Source organism: Heteronotia binoei, chromosome 13, assembly GCF_032191835.1.
Source record: "Heteronotia binoei isolate CCM8104 ecotype False Entrance Well chromosome 13, APGP_CSIRO_Hbin_v1, whole genome shotgun sequence".
NCBI classification, from domain to species: Eukaryota; Metazoa; Chordata; class Lepidosauria; order Squamata; family Gekkonidae; genus Heteronotia; species Heteronotia binoei.
Genome location: NC_083235.1, coordinates 81,328,634 through 81,349,561, shown reverse-complemented (window position 1 = coordinate 81,349,561; position 20,928 = coordinate 81,328,634). Strand labels below are relative to the sequence as shown.

The 20,928-nt window shown below is 49.5% G+C and overlaps 1 protein-coding gene across 1 annotated transcript in view; it reads right to left on the bottom strand.

Moving 5' to 3' along the window:
- The window catches only part of NTN1 (netrin 1), a 623,591-nt gene that overhangs the window by 67,548 nt on the left and 535,115 nt on the right, over positions 1-20,928 (bottom strand). Inside the window, exon 5 of the mRNA XM_060252655.1 lies at positions 10,147-10,221. Coding sequence (XP_060108638.1) covers positions 10,147-10,221 — 75 coding nt within the window. The remainder of the gene's footprint in view (positions 1-10,146; positions 10,222-20,928) is intronic.

The following is a 20,928-nucleotide window of genomic DNA, read 5'->3' as shown; positions in this document are numbered from 1 at the left end:
GCAAGCTAGAGGTTTGCCCCAGAGTACCGGTTATCAATAAATGGGAACTTAGTATCAACTTTGACTCAATTTTGAATCCGTCGACTTGACACTTGTCACTGTCAAGTCTGTATAAAACTACGGTCAAGTCTGTGTCTAACTTTGGCTCAGGGGAAAAGCACCCTGGGTAAAGCTAAACTGTATTCCATTGCTGCTAGCTTGAACTCTCCTTACCCCCCTCCTTTTCTTTGTTATGTAGTCTTGCTTTGAAATGGGAATATGTGAACGTTTTATCTGAGCCTTCTCAGGCCTAGCTCAGGGGGAGTCTGGAGCCGGTGACATTCAAGGCCAGAGAAGGCCTGAGAACGAAATGGTAACATCAATGTGTGAATGTGCCCTGCATTTCCCCCCTCCCTAAAGAATCCCCTTGAAGTGTACCTTATATGCTTGCATTCTACTGTATGATCTTTAGTCTTTCAATACTAATCTAGCCGAGACCAACAGTATCAATAAACTAATCATTTTGTTTCAACAATGACTCGTTATTGAATCTGCCGACTTGACAGCCACCAAGTTCGAGGTTAAGAGGAGAGGTTTGATCAGGTGCCGTTGGTGCTGGGAAAGTAACGGGCAGTCTAGTAGAATGCGCCATATAGAGTCAGGTTCTCTACCACATCTGCGCTTTCTCTGTTCGTAAGGGATATCCTTATATCTACCAGAGATTACGGACAATGGAAATATGTTGAGTCTGGTCAATATAAAAGCTTGGTGTTGATGTGGGCTTATTAGATTTGAGAAGTACTGAGCCATGCAAATTTGGGAAGGGGGGAGGTCCAAGAAGCGGGTTGAGCATGTACTCCTTGCTTCAGCAATTGTTAATTGGGAGTCAATATCCAGTATTTTCCTGCAGATCAAGTGAAATATGTAAATTTCACTGCAGTTTGTCAATGAATCTAGATCAATGCCAATTGATTCAATTTTCCCAAGTACTGAACAGAAGCATTTAGGGGTAAAAGGGTCTGCAAGTAAAAGAGAAATTAGACTGTTGGGTAAGGGGTGGAAATGAAGGTGGAGTCATTATTTGATTGTGGTAATCCAGATTCTAGACCTACTGTGTGGGGACCCAATTCAGCACACAGGGTGGGATAACGCACAAAGTTGGGAATGCCCAGGATGTGGCAAAAAAAAGAAGCTGTGTTTTTTCTGTGTTTTTGCTGAAACATTGAAACCACACAGGGATCCCATAGAGTAGCTGACGGAGTAGTGTGGTGCAAAAAATTCGCAAAGCGGCTGGGACAAATTGATTGCCTTTTTGATAATGGAAACGAGTTAACGCCGATAGCTTGTTCTTGGCCATAAGAAGGGCTTGATCATGATGCATGCACCATTTCCAATTATAATGGAAAAGAACTCCCAAGTACCTAAAAGATTTAACTTGGTCAATGCATCTGCCATTAATTTTCCAGGTATGCTGTTTACATGATTTGGAAAACAGCAGGATTTTGGTCTTATCATAGTTGATGCATAAGGAGTTCTGGGTGAAGTATGAAATAAAAGATGACAAAGAACGCATTAATCCCACTTTGGTGAGAGATAAGACAGCAGCAGCAGCATGTAAGAGAATAGGGACAGGTTCGGAATTTAATTTAGGGGCATGTCCATCTAATTTAGCTAAATAAAGGGGGAGGTCTGCGAGAAACAAACTGAACAAAGAGGGGGCCAGGATGCAGCCCTGTTTTACCCCCTTGGAAACAGGATTTTTGTGTGTCAATGCACCCTTGTTAGTGACCTGGCAAGAATTAGAGATGGAGTTTGCGTATAAAAACAAAAGACGTTGATCGATGCCTAATTTAAATAGTTTGTCCCACAAAAGCTGTCTATCAATTGAGTTGAAAGCTTTGCAGCGATTGATAAATGCCACATATAGCTTACCTCTGGAGTGTTGAAGATATTTTTCAGGTAAAAAGGATAGTGTGATGCAATGATCCAACGTGGAGTGGTTAGCTGTGAAACCTATTTGTTCCTTCCCTGGCAAACTATGGTCCACCATCCAAGCATATAGCTTCGTTAATAAGTGTTTAGCGTAGAGTTTCCCTATGATAGATAAAAGGCTAATAGGTCTATAATTCTCAGTATTGTTGGAATCACCTTTTTTAAAGATTGGGGTTATTATTATAGAGCTTAGCCATGTTTCTGGAAGGGAAAGACAGGTTGCTTACCTGTAACTGTAGATCTTTGAGTGGTCATCTGTGCATTCACACTCATGGGGCTAGAACACCTGCGCCGATCCCCGAATCAGTATCTGAAAAGCCTGGGATTTTTCCATGCTCGGCGCCAATGGGCATGTGCAGGCGTCCTAGTATGCATGCTCACCTGCGCCAGCGCGGGGATCCTGCCAGTTCCTTCCTGACCGCTGGAAGCTCCTACTGGTGGGGAAGGAGGGCGGGTAGTGTGAATGCACAAATGACCACTCGAAGATCTACAGTTACAGGTAAGCAAACTGTCTATCTTCTTCGTGGTCTCTGTGCTTCACACTCATGGGAGATTAGCAAGCAAGACATACCTGGAGGCGGGAAGACGGTCAACCGGAAGAAACAGCTTGCAACACCGCAGTTCCCAATTGAGTCCTCTGCTGAGCATGCACGTCCAGCGCATAGTGCTTCATGAAGGCATGCGGAGAAGACCAGGTGGCAGCCTTGCAGACATCAGTCAGGGACACGCCTCTCAGGAATGCCACTGACGTAGCCATCGCTCTTGTGGAGTGTCCACAAACAGGCCCAGGTAACAGCTTCTTTGCCAACAAATAACAGAGTTTAATAGTCTCAGTGAGCCATTTTGAGAGCCTCTGAGATGAAATCCTGGAGCCTAACTTAGGGGCAGCATATGAAACAAAAAGCTGCTTGTCCTTACGAAAACTCTTTGAACGGATCAAATAAAACAACAAAGCACGTTTTACGTCCAAAGCATGCAACCTACGTTCTTCCTCCGAGGAGGGGTTAGGGTAAAAAGTGGGCAACCAAACTTCTAAATTGAGGTGGAACTGAGAGACCACCTTCGGAAGAAAAGTAATGTCAGGAGCCAAGGAAACTCCAGCCTCCCAAAAAACAAGATAGGGATAATCACAACGCATCGCCATGAGCTCCCCTACACAACGTGCTGATGTGATAGCAATCAAAAATGCAGTTTTCCATGACAGGAGCTGCAAAGAGCACATGGCCAACGGCTCAAAAGGGCGACGAGTTAGTTTGTCCAGCACTAAAGTCAAGTCCCACAACTGCGGGGGCGATCTTGGTGGTGGATGCAGCCTAAACAAACCCCTCAAAAACTTCTTGGAATGAGGGTCTGCAAAAACAGAATATCTCTCCACAGGATCATGAAAAGCAGAAACTGTCCCTCCCTGCCTGTTGATGTAGCAAAGGGCAGTAGTATTGTTGGTAAATAACGCTACAATCTTCCCTGCCACCAAGGGGCGGAAAGAGCATAGGGCAAAATGAACCGCCAGCAGTTCTAGGTAATTTATGTGTCATTGAGTCAGTTTTGGCGGCCACGGGCCCCGCCACACACAGACCTTCCATGTGGGCCCCCCAACCCCACAAGAAAGCATGTGTTGTGATAGTCACAGTGGGAGTCGGGAGATGAAAGGGAGCTCCCTGACATATGTTGTTCTCTGATTCCCACCACTGTAGCGTCTGAAGAGTCACGGATGGGATGACGAACCTCTTTCGAGGTGAGTCTCTGAGTGGGTAAAACCGGCGAAGAAACCACAACTGTAGGCCTCTCATCCTCAGTTTCGCGAAAAGTAGCACGCTTGTTGTCGCCACCATCAGCCCCAGCATCTGCTGCAGCTGCTGTGCTGTGCCCCACTTTCGTCTCTGTAGAAGTCGTACCAGACAGATAATGTCCCTCGCTCTCTGCGGAGGCAGGTATGCGCTTTGCAGGTTCGTATCCAGCAAAGCCCCTATGAACTGCACTGTCCTTGACGGAGTAAGGTGAGATTTCTCCAAATTGACCTGCAACCCCAAAGTGTTGAGAGGACATAGAGTGATGGCAATGTGCGTTGACAAACTTTCCCTCGACTTCGCCACAAGGAGCTAGTCGTCGATGTATGGAAAAACGACAACTCCCTGGAGATGGAGATGGGCAGCCACAATGCTCATCATCTTCGTAAACACCCGAGGTGCAATGGACAGGCCGAACGGAAGAGCTTTGAACTGGAAGTGTTGAGAACCAACTGCAAACCAAAGGAAACGCCTGAACGCTGGATGGATGCTGACGTGGAAGTAGGCATCCTTGAGGTCCAGGGTCGCCATCCAGTCCCCTTGATTGATGAGGGGCAGGATTGTTTGCAGAGTGGACATTCTGAACTTCTGGTACAGAATAAATTTGTTCAGATTCCGAAGATCCATAATTGGTCTTAAACCCCCGTCCCGCTTGGGGACCAGAAAGTAATGAGAGTAAAAACCTCCTGTCCTGGCCTCCATCGGAACCCTCTCTATGGCTTGTTTCTGTAGGAGGTTGTTCACCTCCGCCAGCAGAGGTGGGGAAGGGGGAGTGGTGATTACCACGGATTGGTTCGGAATCTGAACAAACTCTATTTTGTAGCCCTCTTCTATGATGGACAGCGCCCACCTGTCTGTAGAGATCAACTCCCAGGCAGGGAGGAAAGGGCAGAGGCGGATAGATGTAAAACCAGTGGGGACGATGACGCGTGCCACGAGAAAGTCAAAGGCCCTGCTTTTGAGGACGAGTGCCCTTGGATTTGCCAGTGGCCTGGGAGCCATAACAGTTTCTGTTGTTACCTGAATATGGTGGCCTGCTGTCAGGTTGGGCCGAATGGGGTCGCCATTGTTGTTCGGGCGAGAACTTTTGATATGTCTTCTTGGCCCAGGGTTTGTGCCACTGCTTCGCCTTGGGACCTCTGGAGGTGGCCTGCACACCCAAGTTCCTGGAGGTCTTCTTGTCTATCTCCTGCAGCTCACTGTCCGTGGTGGTGCTGAAAAGGCCGTCTTCCTCAAAGGGCAAGTCCTCAACAAAGGCCCTAGTGTCTTACTGCAGGGCTGTTGACCTTAGCCATAAGTGTCGACGAAGGCACACAGCGGACGTGATGGTCTTTGCGGACACAACCACCATGTGCTTTGCTGCACCCAATTGTTCCTTGGCCACAGCAAAGCCTTCTTTCTGCAACTTCCTTTTTGTCTTCACTCAGGGAAGAGAGGAGCGGGGTGAGTTGTTCCCATACGGAGTATTGGTATCTAGCCATGCAAGCAGCATAGTTAGATACCTTTACTCCTAGGGCCCCTGCGGAGTAGACCTTTCTTCCCATATTGTCCAGCTTCTTCCTTTCCTTGTCAGGTGGGGATGAGAGGACCTTACGCGCCTTGGAGAAGGAAGAGACGACCACTGAGTTCGGTTTCGGGTGGGCGAAAAGGAACTCGGCACCCGCCTTCTGGAACCTATACATGTGGTCCAGCCTTCTAAATGACACCGGCGTAGAAGATGGTTTCTTCCAGGGCTCCTTGACTGCCTGCAGAATCACTTTGGTGACCGGAAAAGCGATTGCTGTGGATGTGTCCCTTTGCATAATGTCAAAGACATTATCATCCACAACAGGTTGTGGTTGTGTCACAGGCAGGGAGAGAGAGGTTGCCATCCTCTTCACCAGTTCACCATATGACTTCAGATCTTCTGATGGCAAGATAGGAAGATCCTCGGCCATATGGGACACTGGCGAAGGTTCCAAGGCTCTTTCCTGGTTGTCGGTACCGCTCTCAGAGTCCGACGAGGAAGACTCCCTCTGCATGGGGTGCTTGGAGAGGATCGGTGTCGATTCCCAAATGGGTGAACGGGTCGATGCCGATGGACGCCAATGAGTCTTAGCTGTTGGGGCGGTATGCCTCTCCAGAGGGATTGATGCCGATGCCGAGGGCCTTCTGGAATGGTGCAAAAGCCTCGACATGTAGGATGCCTCTGATTGCTGATCCCACTCCGCAAACTCCTTCGGTGGAAACCACTGATATGGTGGATAAGGGTACGGATAGGTGGGTGGCCACTGACGCTGCTCCCATGGTGGTAGCGGTGGAAAACGGCGTGGTGCCATGGAAGGCTCCAGATCTCGTCTGCCTCTAGGTTCCATCGGGGTCGATGGGTCCATCGGCACTGATGCCTCTACTTCAGAGATCAAACCACTCCTACTGCGTCGCCTCAACCCAGAAGAAGAAGATCGCTGAGTGAGGTCGATCTCATGTTCGGACATCGAGAGACGGGATTGATGAGCGCTGCCTCTCGATGCCAATGGGCTGTGGCACGGGGACACCAGGATCTTCCTCGGCGGAGCAGAAGTTATCGGTGTCGAAACGTCGCGAGAAGGCGATGGAGTGCAGGACCTCTTCCACTTCTCTTTAGACTTTGCCTTCTTTGGTATGGATGCTCGGGTCCCCGAGTCATCCCGACGCTTCTTGGTGGGCGTATCCACTGATCCTTCTTGGGTTCGTTTTGTGGAGGGGCCTTGCTCGATCGGCTTTTCGGTCAAGACTGGTGCCACATCAGCCGATGTGACCATTGGGGCCGCAGTGTCTGCCATTGTCGATGCCAACAGGCCCGATGCCGATTTCGGAGGACAAAGTGCCGACTCAGTTAAAGCAGCCGAAAGCCGCACCGCCCGGTTCTTCCTCGTTTGCTTGGAGAAGAGGAGGCAGTGCGGGCAGGACTCCATGTGGTGCGCTTCACCCAAGCAGAGAAGACACAGGGAATGGCCGTCTGCGGGGGCAATCTTCTTCCCACAAGAGCGGCAGCATTTGAAAACCCCCCAACAAAGGATGCATCATGATAAATGAAACTATGATAAAAGGAAATCAAAATCACAAGGTGTTATAGTCCCGCTGTACACTGCATTGGTCAGGCCACACCTGGAGTATTGTGTGCAGTTCTGGAGGCCTCACTTCAAGAAGGATATGGACAAAATGGAGCAGGTGCAGAGGAGTGCAATAAGGATGTTCAGGGGCCTGGAGACCAAGCCCTGTGAGGAAAGGCTGAGGAACTTGGGAATGTTCAGTCTGGAGAAGAGGAGTTTAAGAGGGGACATAGTTGTTCTCTTCATGTATTTGAAGGACTGTCACTAAGAGGAGGGCAGGGAGCTGTTCCTGTTGGCAGCAGAGGATAAAACCCATAACAGTGGGTCTTAATCAAGAGTGGGAAGGTATTGATTGGATATTAGGAAAACCTTTTTTACAATGAGAGTTGTTTGACAATGGAAGGGAAATGTGAGCTTCCCCTCACTGGTGGTCTCTAAGCAGTGCCTGAAAAAACACTTATCAGGGATGCTCTAAGCTGATCCTGCTTTGAGCAGGAGGATGGACTAGGTGGCCTGTATGGCTCCTTCCAACTCTGTGATTCTATTATTCTATGTTAACAGCAGCTGTGTTCCTAGGGGAAGGATTCTAAGGGAGCAGCCCTCTGCCTCTTTCAGGGTGTGCTCAGATGTACTATTAGTGGTGACACAGCTCCGTCTCGCTGATGAATTAAATATGTTCATCCAGACATCCACATCTGGCAATCGAGCATCATCCAGGGTCATCCTGGCTTGCCCTGGATCAATGCCGCACTAATTTGATAGCGCAGAAAGTCCGGCCCTTTTAAGAACATAAGAGAAGCCATGTTGGATCAGGCCAACGGCCCATCAAGTCCAACACTCTGTGTCACACAGTGGCAAAAAAATTTATATACACACATACACTGTGGCTAATAGCCACTGATGGACCTGTGCTCCATATTTTTATCTAACCCCCTCTTGAAGGTGGCTATACTTGTGGCCGCCACCACCTCCTGTGGCAGTGAATTCCACATGTTAATCACCCTTTGGGTGAAGAAGTACTTCCTTTTATCCGTTTTAACCTGTCTGCTCAGCAATTTCATCGAATGCCCACGAGTTCTTGTATTGTGAGAAAGGGAGAAAAGTACTTCTTTCTCTACTTTCTCCATCCCATGCATTATCTTGTAAACCTCTATCATGTCACCCCGCAGTCGACGTTTCTCCAAGCTAAAGAGTCCCAAGCGTTTCAACCTTTCTTCATAGGGAAAGTGCTCCAGCCCTTTAATCATTCTAGTTGCCCTTCTCTGGACTTTCTCCAATGCTATAATATCCTTTTTGAGGTGCGGCGACCAGAACTGCACACAGTACTCCAAATGAGACCGCACCATCGATTTATACAGGGCATTATGATACTGGCTGATTTGTTTTCAATTCCCTTCCTAATAATTCCCAGCATGGCGTTGGCCTTTTTTATTGCAAACGCACACTGTCTTGACATTTTCAGTGAGTTATCTACCACGACTCCAAGATCTCTCTCTTGGTCAGTCTCTGCCAGTTCACACCCCATCAACTTGTATTTGTAGCTGGGATTCTTGGCCCCAATGTGCATTACTTTGCACTTGGCCACAGTGAACCGCATCTGCCACGTTGACGCCCACTCACCCAGCCTCAACAGATCCCTTTGGAGTTCCTCACAATCCTCTCTGGTTCTCACCACCCTGAACAATTTAGTGTCATCTGCAAACTTGGCCACTTCACTGCTCACTCCCAACTCTAAATCATTTATGAACAAGTTAAAGAGCATGGGACCCAGTACCGAGCCCTGCGGCACCCCACTGCTTACCGTCCTCCACTGCGAAGACTGCCCATTTATACTCACTCTCTGCTTCCTATTACTCAGCCAGTTTTTGATCCACAAGAGGACCTGTCCTTTTACTCCATGACTCTCAAGCTTTCTAAGGAGCCTTTGATGAGGAACTTTATCCAAAGCTTTCTGGAAGTCAAGGTAAACAACATCTATTGTGTCTCCTTTGTCCACATGTTTGTTCACCCCCTCAAAGAAATGTAACAGGTTAGTGAGGCAAGATCTTCCCTTGCAGAACCCATGCTGAGTCTTCCTCAATAGAATCAGCATACATTCGGGTTTTTCCTGTTTGGACAGCTCATATGAGATACTGCCCCTTGGAATGTTTAGCGCCTGCCATCCGCCCCTCCCACTTTTTTTTTTTTTAAAGCCCCAGCAGACATGTGCATGGCCAGATCATCCAGGAATCTGAGGTGACGCTTCTGCTTCTCTGATCAACACAGGATCATGGAAGGGGGGGGGGGGGAATTTATCCCACTATTCAGAACAGGAAAAAAATATTTTTTTTTCATTGTGGAGGATTTCCAAATATCATTGTCACTGCCAATTTCCAGGAAAGTAGTTCCTGGCAGTCTCCTGGTTTGAATCGGCAACATTAATCCCTGGAACTCCCCCCCCCCCCCGCCTCTGAAGCAACGTTAGATTTCCCACCTCCAAACGGTTGGGCGCATGTTCAATGAAACACACCTCCCCCCCAGAATGACCATCTGATCACACATGCTTCAAGAAAACTGTGTGATAGCATTGGACGTCTGATCACTCAACAACAGGATGAGTCTCATTCTTGGATGCTTGTCTGATTGGCCCCACATTGAATCAATATTCAGCTGTTCAAATATGAGCGCTACATGCCTGCTTTTAATGTGACATGTGACTGCACTCTCAGTCTACTCTTGACAATTCAGTAAAGCCTTTGTTATAAGCACAGCTGCTTGTAGATGTCCTTTCAGTATCATAACACATAAAACCTATGTACATACACAAAATAACTCCCAAATTATCTTCTTCATGGCTCTTGAGCTCTCTCTGGCATACCTGTTCTTCTCTAGTTAGTCTTTTCATGAATACTGAATTCTCTTTCACTCCCTTATCAAAAGGAGATCACTGGCATTCTCTGTTAGTCTCCCATACACACACACACACACACACACACACAGCTACACGCATATCCTACTCAAGCAAGACTGACGCTTGGAAAAATACCAAAGACTATCTAATATATTTCATCACTGAACAGACGTGTGAAACTGTTTCACAGAACAAAGCCTCACTTGCCAGTCTGACTCTCCTTGCCTACACTAGCTGTACAGCCTCTATGGCAGGTGCCTTCTCCCAGTCCAGACAACACAAGCATATCCTTTGGAAGTGGGGGCCCCCCTCAACACTTGAATATCATGTATAAACGAAACAAAATTGATTGTATTTCAGAAAACAAATGGGACATAACTTGTACCATACATGCATACTCTTTTGGGGGAAGGAGGGGATTGCTCACCGTAGTCTTTCTTGCAATACTTCTTCATGTTGATCTTCAGCTTCCCTTTGGATGCCTTGCAATACAAATCACAGTCTTCAGGGGGAGATGAGGAGGAGGTAGAAAAAGAAGAAAACATTAAAAAAACAAATTAGTCTTAAAATGAATGAAGGGTTGAGGGAACAGGGAGGGGTGAAGTAGGGTAGAGGTTGTGGGAGGGAGAGCAGTAAAAGCTGCATCTTGCTATGAATAAGCTGCATGCCTGTGATATTCATCTGCCAGGACCTGATTGGGTCATCTAATGGGGGTATTCAGCGAAAAACCTTCATTTCTAAAGAAACTTATTTTCACAAAAGAAGCCATCCTCCTCTCCTTTTCCCTCCTTTCTCCTCCTCCCTCTCCTCTCCCCGCCTGAGGAATTCCTTAAGCTGTCTTCAGCAGGCGGTGGGCTGCCTACATGGGAGACCCTGGGGCCTCCCTTATTGTGCCACCCAGATCTTTAGAGTGTCACAGCCTCCCATCTGTGTTCTTAGTGCAAACTGAAGCCTGATTAAAAGCCCACAGAGGCTTCTTTGTCACCCCTAACCCAGACCTGTGTCAGGCTTTGGCATTCATTGCAGAGGGATTCTGGCTGGGGTCACTCTTCAACAAAAAGGGTCAGAGAGGAAATTAGCAGCCCATGAAGCATTAGCAAAGCCTTTGCCATGCACTCTACTGAAGTGTGCAAATAAAATGCCCCAGTGGGACCTCTTCATTTCTAATGGGCCCTACTGCTGTGATATGATGGTTTTACTCCTTCTGAACATCATCCTGAGTTCTAGTATTACTGATGTGATGCAGCTAGCAATGTTGGCTTTGGCATTTTTTCTCACTTTGGCTGTGCTACAGCTATTTGATGTCACTTGGAAAAACACTGTTGGGCTTTCTTCATTAAAGGCTATTCTTTGCTGTCATTTTTACTCTCTCTCCAGTATTTGGGAGGTCTGGGATGAGTAGACCTGCACAAGCATGTTCCTTTGACATTTGTCACCTCAGGATATGGCAGAAGGGAATGTCTTATTGGTTAAACCAGCACAGCTGAGCAAGATGTTCTATTTTACCATATGGAAAACATTCTATGTTTTACCATATGGAAAACATTCTATGTTTTTCTAACACTATTAAGCACCAGCAGAAACGTTAAGAATCACAATGTTTCTCTAGAAAGCTCAGAGCAGTTTACATGGGGCTTCAAGTAGTTTTCTAGTAAGGCAATGATCCTATCTATGCCTAATGTATCTCCCTTCTCAAAGATTAATATGCTCCAGAGTGAGAGACATTGTGATCTAGTGTACAAAATGTGGGACTCTAAAACAGAAGTATAAGAGATACAAAGTAAAAGCTCATCAAGTTTGGTTGGCAGTAAAGAATGAAGAGAGATCCAGCCTTTCCCCCAATTTCATCTTCCTTCTACAACCCCCATTCCAAAACTTCCTAGGTCCTATTCCCCATCCTCCCAATTATTACACAGGCTATCCTTATGTCCTGAGCAAGGGATGGAACCACAGCTATTAGACACTGGCTTTGATAATTTGTGCAGAAGCTCATATTGTGTATCATGCATTCACACAGTATGTCTTCAAGATCAGATGTTAGTACCCCATGGATGTCCAGTGATTGCCCTGATGGAGAACATTTGACCACCAAGGACATTTTCCCCACTCATCCAGACTTAACTGTGATCTTTCCCAAAATTTTGCAACAAAGGAGGTTTGAGAAAGATCAGAGAAAAGCCAGCAAAACCCCAGAAGATGCACAAATGCACCATTGTGCTATGAGGAATCAGGGGGGAAATCTTTTCCAGCAGCACAGAAGTTGAGGCAGATGACCCATGTTGAAGTCATCAGAGGATGAATGGAGTAAGGCTGAGACAAAAACTTGCCTATCATGAGATGTTGCTAAGCCCATCAAACCAAGCCAGCAGTGGCACCAGCAGTCTCTTTCCACCCTTATTTTCAAGTTTGGTCTCATTTCTTTTGTCCTTTCCCTGGCTAGGAAGTTAAAACATACAAAACTCTGTTAAAATTGTGAACAGTCAAGTTCATAACATTCTACCAGAGTATTCTTTACATATATTTAATTTAATTTATTTTATTAGATCACATGTACAATAATCTGTATTAGTGGTTCTAAATGTGGAATAGTGAGTGTATTTATGGATTAAACAGCACAAACAAGCAATAATGTAGCTTAAGTAGCTTTAATTAGCATTTTTGTTTTTTAATAGATCTTGTTCTATTAAACAAGTTAAAGCGTATATGAAGCTGAGACTAGCCGTTAGAACTACTCACCCTATAATTGAAAGTGATTTATTTATTCATTGGATTTCTACTCATCCCAACCATCAAGGCAGGATCAGGCATTTTACTGACAGAATCAGCTTTGCTGGCTAGCAACAGCCACTCAGGTGGGAGAGAAGAGCAGACTCAACCAATGGCATGCAAGATTGATAGTTTGATGGGCCAAAGGCTGATACCCCCTGGTCCCACCAAGCCCCAACCAATCCGGATGGTCAGATTTGCCACAACAGGAGAATTTTTACTAAAAGATAACACCACTATCTGGGGATTCAGCTTACAGGCCTCCTTTCCCTGAAGGATATTACTGACTTTTCACATCTTCCCCAATTTTCCTACACCATTAGACACCTCTATGTTGTTGAGTGCTTACCTTTTTGTTTTGTTTTAGGTGAGCAGAAATATTTTAAAACTTTTTTTCAGTTGAGTACTTTTAAAAAGAGACTGATGAATCACTTCTTCAATTGGGATTTTCCCCTCATAATTTGTGTGTCATCAGGTTTTCCTGATGGTTTATGTCTTGTCTGTATTTAACTTATAGTGCACATCAGTATTTGGGCTAGGTCCCATGGTTGGGGTGTCTTTAGTTTAGTTTATTTGATTTATATCCTGCCCTCCCAACCGAAGCAGGCTCAGGGCAGCTCACAAAATATAATGGAATAATCAAAATCAAACATTAAAATAAACAATTTAAAACAGTTTAAACAATTTGGTGCTAATTCCGTATGATTTAGGATAGCATTCAGTGTGGAACTGGGCAAGGTCCCGCAAGGCTCTGTCCTCCTCAGGAAGCTGGTTCCACCAGTGGGGAGCAGCGATGGAAAAAGCTCTTTCTGTAGTTGTTTTCAGTCTTGCCTCCCTCGGCCTGGGATAGATAATTCGGCACCACCCAGCCGAGCGGCCGCCTTAGGCTGGGGGCCGCCCATTGCCTCCCCTGTAGGATGGGAGACTTTGGTCTGCCCTGGGCTGCTTGGGGGCGGGCAGCCTTAAAATAGGCTGGCCCGTCCCCCTGTGGTGCAGTTCGTCCAGGGCTTGTCGGCGAAGAAGGACTGCAGCATTGCCACGATCAGGCATGGCAGGGCAGGGCCTTTGGGCTTACCGTCGGGTGTGTCGGCGGCGAGTGGCAGACAGAGCAGTCTAGCGCTGTCAGGGCGGTCGACGGCACCAGGAGGGTGTTTCGGAGGCTTTTGTCCCCGGGCAGAGCGGCTGGGCTTCACAGGGAGTATTTTGCTGTGTGCTTCTGGGCCTCCTCCCTTTCTCCCGTTGCTAGTGGGGCCCAAGTGGGAGGGAAGGAGCGCAGCGTCCGGCTTCTTGAGGTCCCTGTCAGAGCGGCCGCGGCTGCGGTTGCACCGGCCCGCTCTTTTAATCCCCCCCCCACCGTTTTCGTTTGGCGGGCGGTTGTGTCGGGGTCTCTTTATTCATTCCTTGGGGTGGGCTTTTAGTGGGAGCAGGGGAGCCACAGAGTTAGGACCTCCGGGGGTCCTTGACCGAGCGGCCGCGGCTGCGGTTGCTTCTGCCCGCTCTTGTCAATTTCCCCTCTCCCAGCCGTTGGTTTTGGCGAGCTGGGTTACTTCGCCGGTTGGCCTATAGGGGGACGAAAGGAGACGTAGCGTGCGGACTGGTTAGAGGTCCTTGGTTTGCGCTGCGTTGGCGATAGCTCCGTCCCAATCATTCCTGGCTCTTATCAACCCCCCCCCCTGTCTTCCTCGAGCCGCTTTGATTTTGCGGCTGTGGGCCTTACGAGCTGGGCGGGAAGCCTTTGGCTGTGGGCCAGAGTTACCATCCTCCCCCCGCTTCTAAGTTTGACTGTGCAGTGTAGGGTGGTTTGGGCGGTGAGCACTGGCTTGTAGGTCCCGAGCGGTACAGGCTGCACACTGGTGGGACAGTGAAGCGACTTGACTGGCAGCCCAGTGTCTTGAGGCAGGCTTTGATAGCCTTCCCTCCCCCCCCACAAATTTTCCACTGGTTTTCCTCATTAGTACATTGGCGTTGCCCATTAGGTCAGGGGGTATAGGTAAAGTCAGGACACCTGCCGGGCTTGAGGTGAAACGCGGGCTTCCCTTCAGGCCACGAGGTTTGGATGGCGTTATTTGGAGGGGCGTTGGTAGTATTGGTTGCTATGGTGCCAAAAAAGGGGCAAGGCCCTTCAATGCGAAAGCAGCCTGCAAAAAAGCCGGCTAAGAGACCCCGTCCAGTGGAGCCCCCGGTTGAGGAGTGGGACGATGCCAGTACGCGGCAAGCGATTCTAGACAGCTTGGCGGCTTTGGAGGGGGAAAGAGGCGGCGCCGGTCCTTCACGGCGCATGTCAGGTCTTACGGGTAGCAGTAGGGCGGCAACCATCACCTTTCAGAGGGAGGTTCTCGCTCGTTTATCTGCCTTACAGGGTGGCAATGATGGTGATGCGCCGGACCAGGTCGCCCCGGAGGAGGATCACGGACGGGAGCCCGAGGAGGTGGCAGTGGTTCCGCTTGAGCAAGAAGGTACATGGCCGGCTCAGTTTCGGGGGATGGGTTGGCCATGGGGTCCTTGGGGACCGGTCATAGGACCCGGGGCTGGCACATCGGTGCCTTCGCACGGGTTGGGATTTCCGTATATAGCCGGAGGGCCCTCACCGAGTCAGCAGTCACTGTTGGGGTGGTCTCCTTTCTTGTCTCCCTCACCTGGACAAGTAAGCACGGGGTCTTCCTGGTTGTCTTCGCCGCTTGCGGCGGGACAGCCTGGCGGAGCTGGCGGTGTATCGAGCCCCATAGCTGGGGGCATCCTTCCTTGGGGAGGCCAGTTAGCTGCTCCGTCTACTTCATCTTGGGGGCTCAGGTTTCCACCACACCCTGCTGTTTCGTATGCTGCGGTTCCTTTTCACGCTATCCCTTTTGGCGACTCAGCTATGCCATTGGCCGACCACCTTACAGTGGCAACTAGAGAAAAGATATTGAGGGGCGAATACGTCGACTTATTCAGCTTGCTGTACCGGGAGCTAGAGAAGAAGCCAAAAGAGGAGATGGACGAGAAGGACAAAGAAAAGCTGAAGAGGAGGAAAGTCGACAGGTCTTGGTCGAACTGGTTGCCAGGGTTTTTAATTTACACGGGTGTGATTGCTAGGGCCCAGCCTTGGAGGGCCGCCCCGCTTTTTCAATATTGCGATATCATTTATTGCGCCTATAGTGATTTCGTGGGCAGAGCGTGGCTTCAATATGATGAGGCGTTCCGCATGAGGGCGGCGGTTAATCCTGGGTTGCCGTGGGATCAAATCAGCCAACAGCTCTGGTTGCAACTAATGGCTCCCACGAAGCCTAATATGGGCGACAGATCGGACAGTGGTCACATTGTCCAGAAAACTACTCATCCTGCCGGTACTCGTGCACCCGCGGGGCAGCCGGTTCAACCTCGGCTGCTTTGCTGGGAGTTTACCTCCCAAGGGGCGTGTGCCAGGAAGGCCTGTAGATACCGGCACGAATGTCCAGCGTGCGGGGGACCCCATGCTTTTACAGCATGTAACAGGTCAAAGCCAAAAGGGGGCTTCAAGAGGCTGGGAGGTCCCAATCAGCCACCTGGAAAAGAGCCCCAGCCCCATCAGAACGGCGGTTCTCAGTAGTCTGTTGCTAAATTATCCGCGTTTGGATGATAGGCGTTATTTGTTACATGGTTTTACGTTTGGGTTCCAGATTCCTTATCAGGGTCCGCGAACACCCTTTTTGTGTTCTAACTTGAAGTCGGTTAAAGTGGGGTGGTACCAAAAAAGGCTAAGGGTGAGTATCGGCTGATACATCATTTGTCATACCCAAGGGGCCAGTCAGTTAATGATGCCATTCCAGATGAGTTGTGTTCGGTTAGGTACACCTCTTTTGACCGGGCAGTGTGAATAGTTCGCCACTGTGGGGTAGGCGCGGAGCTCGCTAAATGTGACTTTAAGTCGGCCTTTAGGTTGCTGCCCGTGCATCCGGATGATTTTGAGTTGTTGGGTTTTTGTTTTGAAGGCAGTTTTTATATGGACCGGGCCCTCCCTATGGGGTGTTCGGTGTCCTGTTCGGCCTTTGAGCGGTTTAGTACGTTTTTGGAGTGGGCTTTGCAGTTCAGGACAGGGATGCAGGACACGGCGCATTACCTTGATGACTTTCTGTTCGCTGACCCCGTGGGTTCTGGCCAATGCGCCTATCTGCTCAGGTCTTTTGAGCGGTTGGCGGCTGAGCTGGGTGTGCCATTGGCAGTGGAGAAAACAGAGGGCCCCTCGACTGTTTTGACTTTTTTAGGTATAGAGCTTGATACCTTACAGCAGTCCTCACGGTTGCCACAGGATAAGCTGCGTAGCTTGCGCGGAAAGGTGGCGGTAATGAAGGGAAGAAAGAAAGTTTCACTGCTTGAGCTCCAACAGCTCATTGGCCACCTGAATTTTGCATGTAAGGTGGTGGCGCCCGGCAGGGCGTTTTTGAGGCAATTTTGCGACGGCATGACTGCGTTGCATTTTCCTCACCACGTTACTCGGGTAACTAGGCGCATGCGGGATGACTTAGAGGTTTGGGAGAACTTTTTTCAGCATTTCAATGGGACATCTTTTTGGCGGGAGATTATGCTGTTGGAAGCTGAATTGCAGATTGTCTCTGATGCTGCGGGCACCACCAGGTTTGGTGTGTATTTCCGGGGACAGTGGTGTGCCGAACCTTGGCCAGCCGAGTGGCGGAGCTCTGATTTGATTCGTAACTTAGCATTTTTGGAGTTCTTCCCTATTGTGGTTGCAGTTTTTATTTGGGGGAGCTCTTTGGCCAACCATACGGTGCACTTTTGGTGTGACAATATGGCAGTTGTCCATGTTGTCAATAATCTTACTTCCAGGTCCCCTGCAGTTATGAGTTTGGTTAGGCGTTTTACGTTACGCTGCTTAGAACTGAATTTGCTGTTTGCCACCCGGCATGTACCGGGCTCTAGTAACGGTGCGGCGGACGCTCTGTCTCGCCAACAGATGGAGCGGTTCCAGCAGCTCGCCCCAGAGGCCGACAGTTGTCCAGTGCCCATGCTGGCAGAGCTGTGGCGAATTGGAAGGAGGAAGTGAGCCGGGCCATCCAATTTGCAATTGCACCCAGTATGAGGAGGTCGTATGACCGGGCGGCAAGGCAATTTTCATTGTTTAGAGCAGGCACCGGGCTGGAGGAGACCTGGCCTGTCCTGGTCGAGCAGTTGCTCCATTTTTGCTCACTCCCAGGGCCCGTGGTTTGTCTGTGAAGTCCATCAAGGGTCAGCGCGCTGGGTTGGCTTTTACCAGCAGGTCGCGCAGGTACTCAGAGGGCACCAAGGACTTCCGGATTTCCAAAATGTTGGAAGGGTGGTGCCGGGAGGCAGGCCACCTGGTCGATAACAGGCTCCCAATTTCACCCTCTATTCTGTGGGGACTCCACTCCACCTGGGCTTCAGTTTGTGTATCGAGTTCTGAGCAGGTTCTTTTTCACGCCGCGGCTTTGATGGCGTTTTTGGGGGCGTTGCGGGTATCGGAGCTGGTTGTGGGTTCTCGCACCGATGTTTCAGATAGGGCCCTGCGGGTGGGTGATGTTATGCTTGAGAAGGGGCAGGCGGACATTTGAATCCGCCGTTCTAAAACCAACCAAAAACTGAGGGGTTGCGTGATTACGCTGGGTCCCTGTGTTGAGGAGGAGTTGTGCCCGGTGTGGGCCTTGGCGCTATATCTGGAAATGCGGGGAATGGCTCAGGGCCTGCTATTCCACCATGAGGACTCCTCCCCTCTTTCCAAGTTTTAGTTTGGGGCAGTTACCACCCGGGCCCTAGAAAAGTTGGGACTCGGGGGTGCGAAGTTTGGCACTCACTCTTTTCGAATAGGCGCAGTGTCTACAGCCCTATCAATTCAGGCCCGGGATGACATCACGCTGATTAAGCGAAGATGGCCAGGCGTCCTCGTCTTGTGGTCGGCCATGTTGCCGCGCCGGGTGTGGCGGGCAGCTTGGGACCCAGAGGGCTTGGAGCGGGCCAGAAGGAAGGCCAATAGGGCCTTATGTATTGTCATGGAGGCGGGGCTCAGAGTTTACATGCCCCACCCAGCCATCAGGGCCAAGTGTACGGATTTGTACAGGCCTGATGACATTCACTTGTCGATAAAGGGCAACGAGGCCTTTTTGGCTGATTTGAGGCATGGGCTGGAACATGTTCTGTTTAGTGGGGGGTCAGTGGCCTAAGCAGAGGCTTGGCACTGTCCTTGGCGGTTTTACCGTTGGGAACATGTTCTTTTGGGGGCATTTGGTGAGCTCGCATGGCAACGCACCTTTGGGGGTGTAAGGCGTACCTGGGGGACCTAAGCTGCACGGCTCAAGGTTGGCTCCAGGGAGCCTGGTGATCCAGTCACTAGGGAGTGGTCCACAGCCCAGGCTGCATGGCTCGGGTGAGGGTGGAGCTCTGTAAGCTGGATCTAGTGCCTGGTCAGCCGGGTTTGAGCCATTGGGTCAGCTCACTCCCAGGGCCCGCGGCTCGCCCTGTTTCAGGTTCGGGAGGTGGTTTGTGCTTTGCCCCTGGCTCAACCTGGCCCCAGGTTTTCCCATTGCCATTAATTTAAATAAAGTGGCCCTTTATCCCATAACGTTGTCTGTCTCTTTATTCCGAATTGGGGGGGGGGGGCAATAGATTTTGTGTTCTTGATCTAAGTCTCTCTCTCTCTCGGCTTGGCTTCGCGAACGAAGATTTAAGAAGGGTGCAATAGTCCACGTCTGCTGCAGGCTCGCTGGTGGCTGACAAGACCAATGCGGGACAGGCAGGTCCGGCCACAGTGGCTGCAGGAAAAAGTCTGATTTAGGGTTGGTGCTATAGCAGTGCGATTCTTCCTCAATCTCCTTTTGTCCTCAAGACCAGCTATGCGTGCGTTCTCAAAAGAAGAGACAGCATGGTGGATGGTGTGCCTCCATGCTTTGCGATCTGAGGCTAGGTCAGACCACTGGTGATGGTTGATGCGACAGGTGCCAAGGGATTTCTTCAAGGAGTCTTCTTTGGTGCCCCTCTATTTCGATGGCCGGTGGAGAGTTCGCCATACAGGGCAATCTTGGGAAGGCGGTGGTTTTCCATCCTAGAAATATGCCCTGCCCAGCGCAGCTGCGCCTTCAACAGCAGTGCCTCGATGCTGGTAACCTCCGCCCGCTTGAGAACTTCAGTGTTGGTCACAAAGTCACTCCAGTGGATGTTGAGGATGGTGCGAAGGCAGCGCTGATGAAAGCGCTCAAGGAGTCGCAGGTGATGACGGTATAAAACCCACGATTCGGAGCCGTAGATGAGGGTTGTCATCACAACCGCTTTGTAAACATTGATCTTTGTGCCTTTTTTCAGATGCTTGTTGCTCCACACTCTTTTGTGCAGTCGGCCAAAGGCACGGTTTGCCTTTGCCAGCCTGTTGTCAATCTCCTTGTTGATCTTAGCATCTGAGGAGATGATGCACCCCAGGTAGCTGAACTGCTGGACTATCTTCAGAATTGATTCACCCACAGTGATGCAGGGAGGGTGATAATCTTCCTGGGGTGCAGGCTGGTGGAGAACTTCTGTCTTCTTCAGACTAACTTCTAGGCCGAATAGCTTGGCAGCCTCTGCAAAGCAGGACGTCATATGCTGCAGAGCTGATACCGAGTGGGAGACGAGTGCAGCATCATCAGCAAACAGTAGCTCTCGGATGAGTTTTTCCATTGTCTTGGAGTGGGCCTTTAGTCGCCTCAGGTTGAACAGGCTGCCATCGGTGCGATAGCGGATGTAGACACCATCGTCATCATCTAGATCTACTGCGGCTCTTTGAAGCATCATGCTAAAGAAGATCGTAAAGAGAGTTGGCGCGAGAACGCAGCCTTGCTTTATACCTGTGCCTATTGGGAAGGTCTCCGAGAGGTTGTTGCAGTGTCTGACTTGGCCTCGCTTGTCTTCGTGTAGCTGGATGATCATGCTGAGGTACCTTGGGGGACATCCTAAACGTTCCAAGATTTGCCACAGGCCTTTCCTGCTAACGGTATCGAAAGCTTTGGTAAGGTCGACAAAAGTCACATACAGAGCCTTGTTCTGTTCCCTGCATTTCTCTTGGAGCTGCCTGAGAACAAATACCATGTCGGTGGTGCTCCTGTTACCTCTGAAGCCGCACTGGCTCTCTGGGAGGAGTTCTTCTGCAATGGCGGGCACCAGTTCTGTTCAGGAGTATTCTGGCAAGGATTTTGCCTGCGATGGAGAGCAGGGTTATCCCCCGGTAGTTGGAGCAGTCTGACTTTTCCCCTTTGTTCTTGTATAGAGTGATGATGATTGCATCGCGAAAGTCCTGTGGTAATTTGCCTTGTTCCCAGCAGGTGACAAGTACTTTGTGAAGTGAGCTATGTAGTACTGTGCCCCCATGCTTCCAGATCTCTGGTGGAATTCCATCAACTCCTGCTGCCTTGCCACTTTTCAGTTGCTTGATGGCTTTAACAGTCTCTTCTAGAGTGGGGATCTCATCCAACTCTGTTTTCACTGG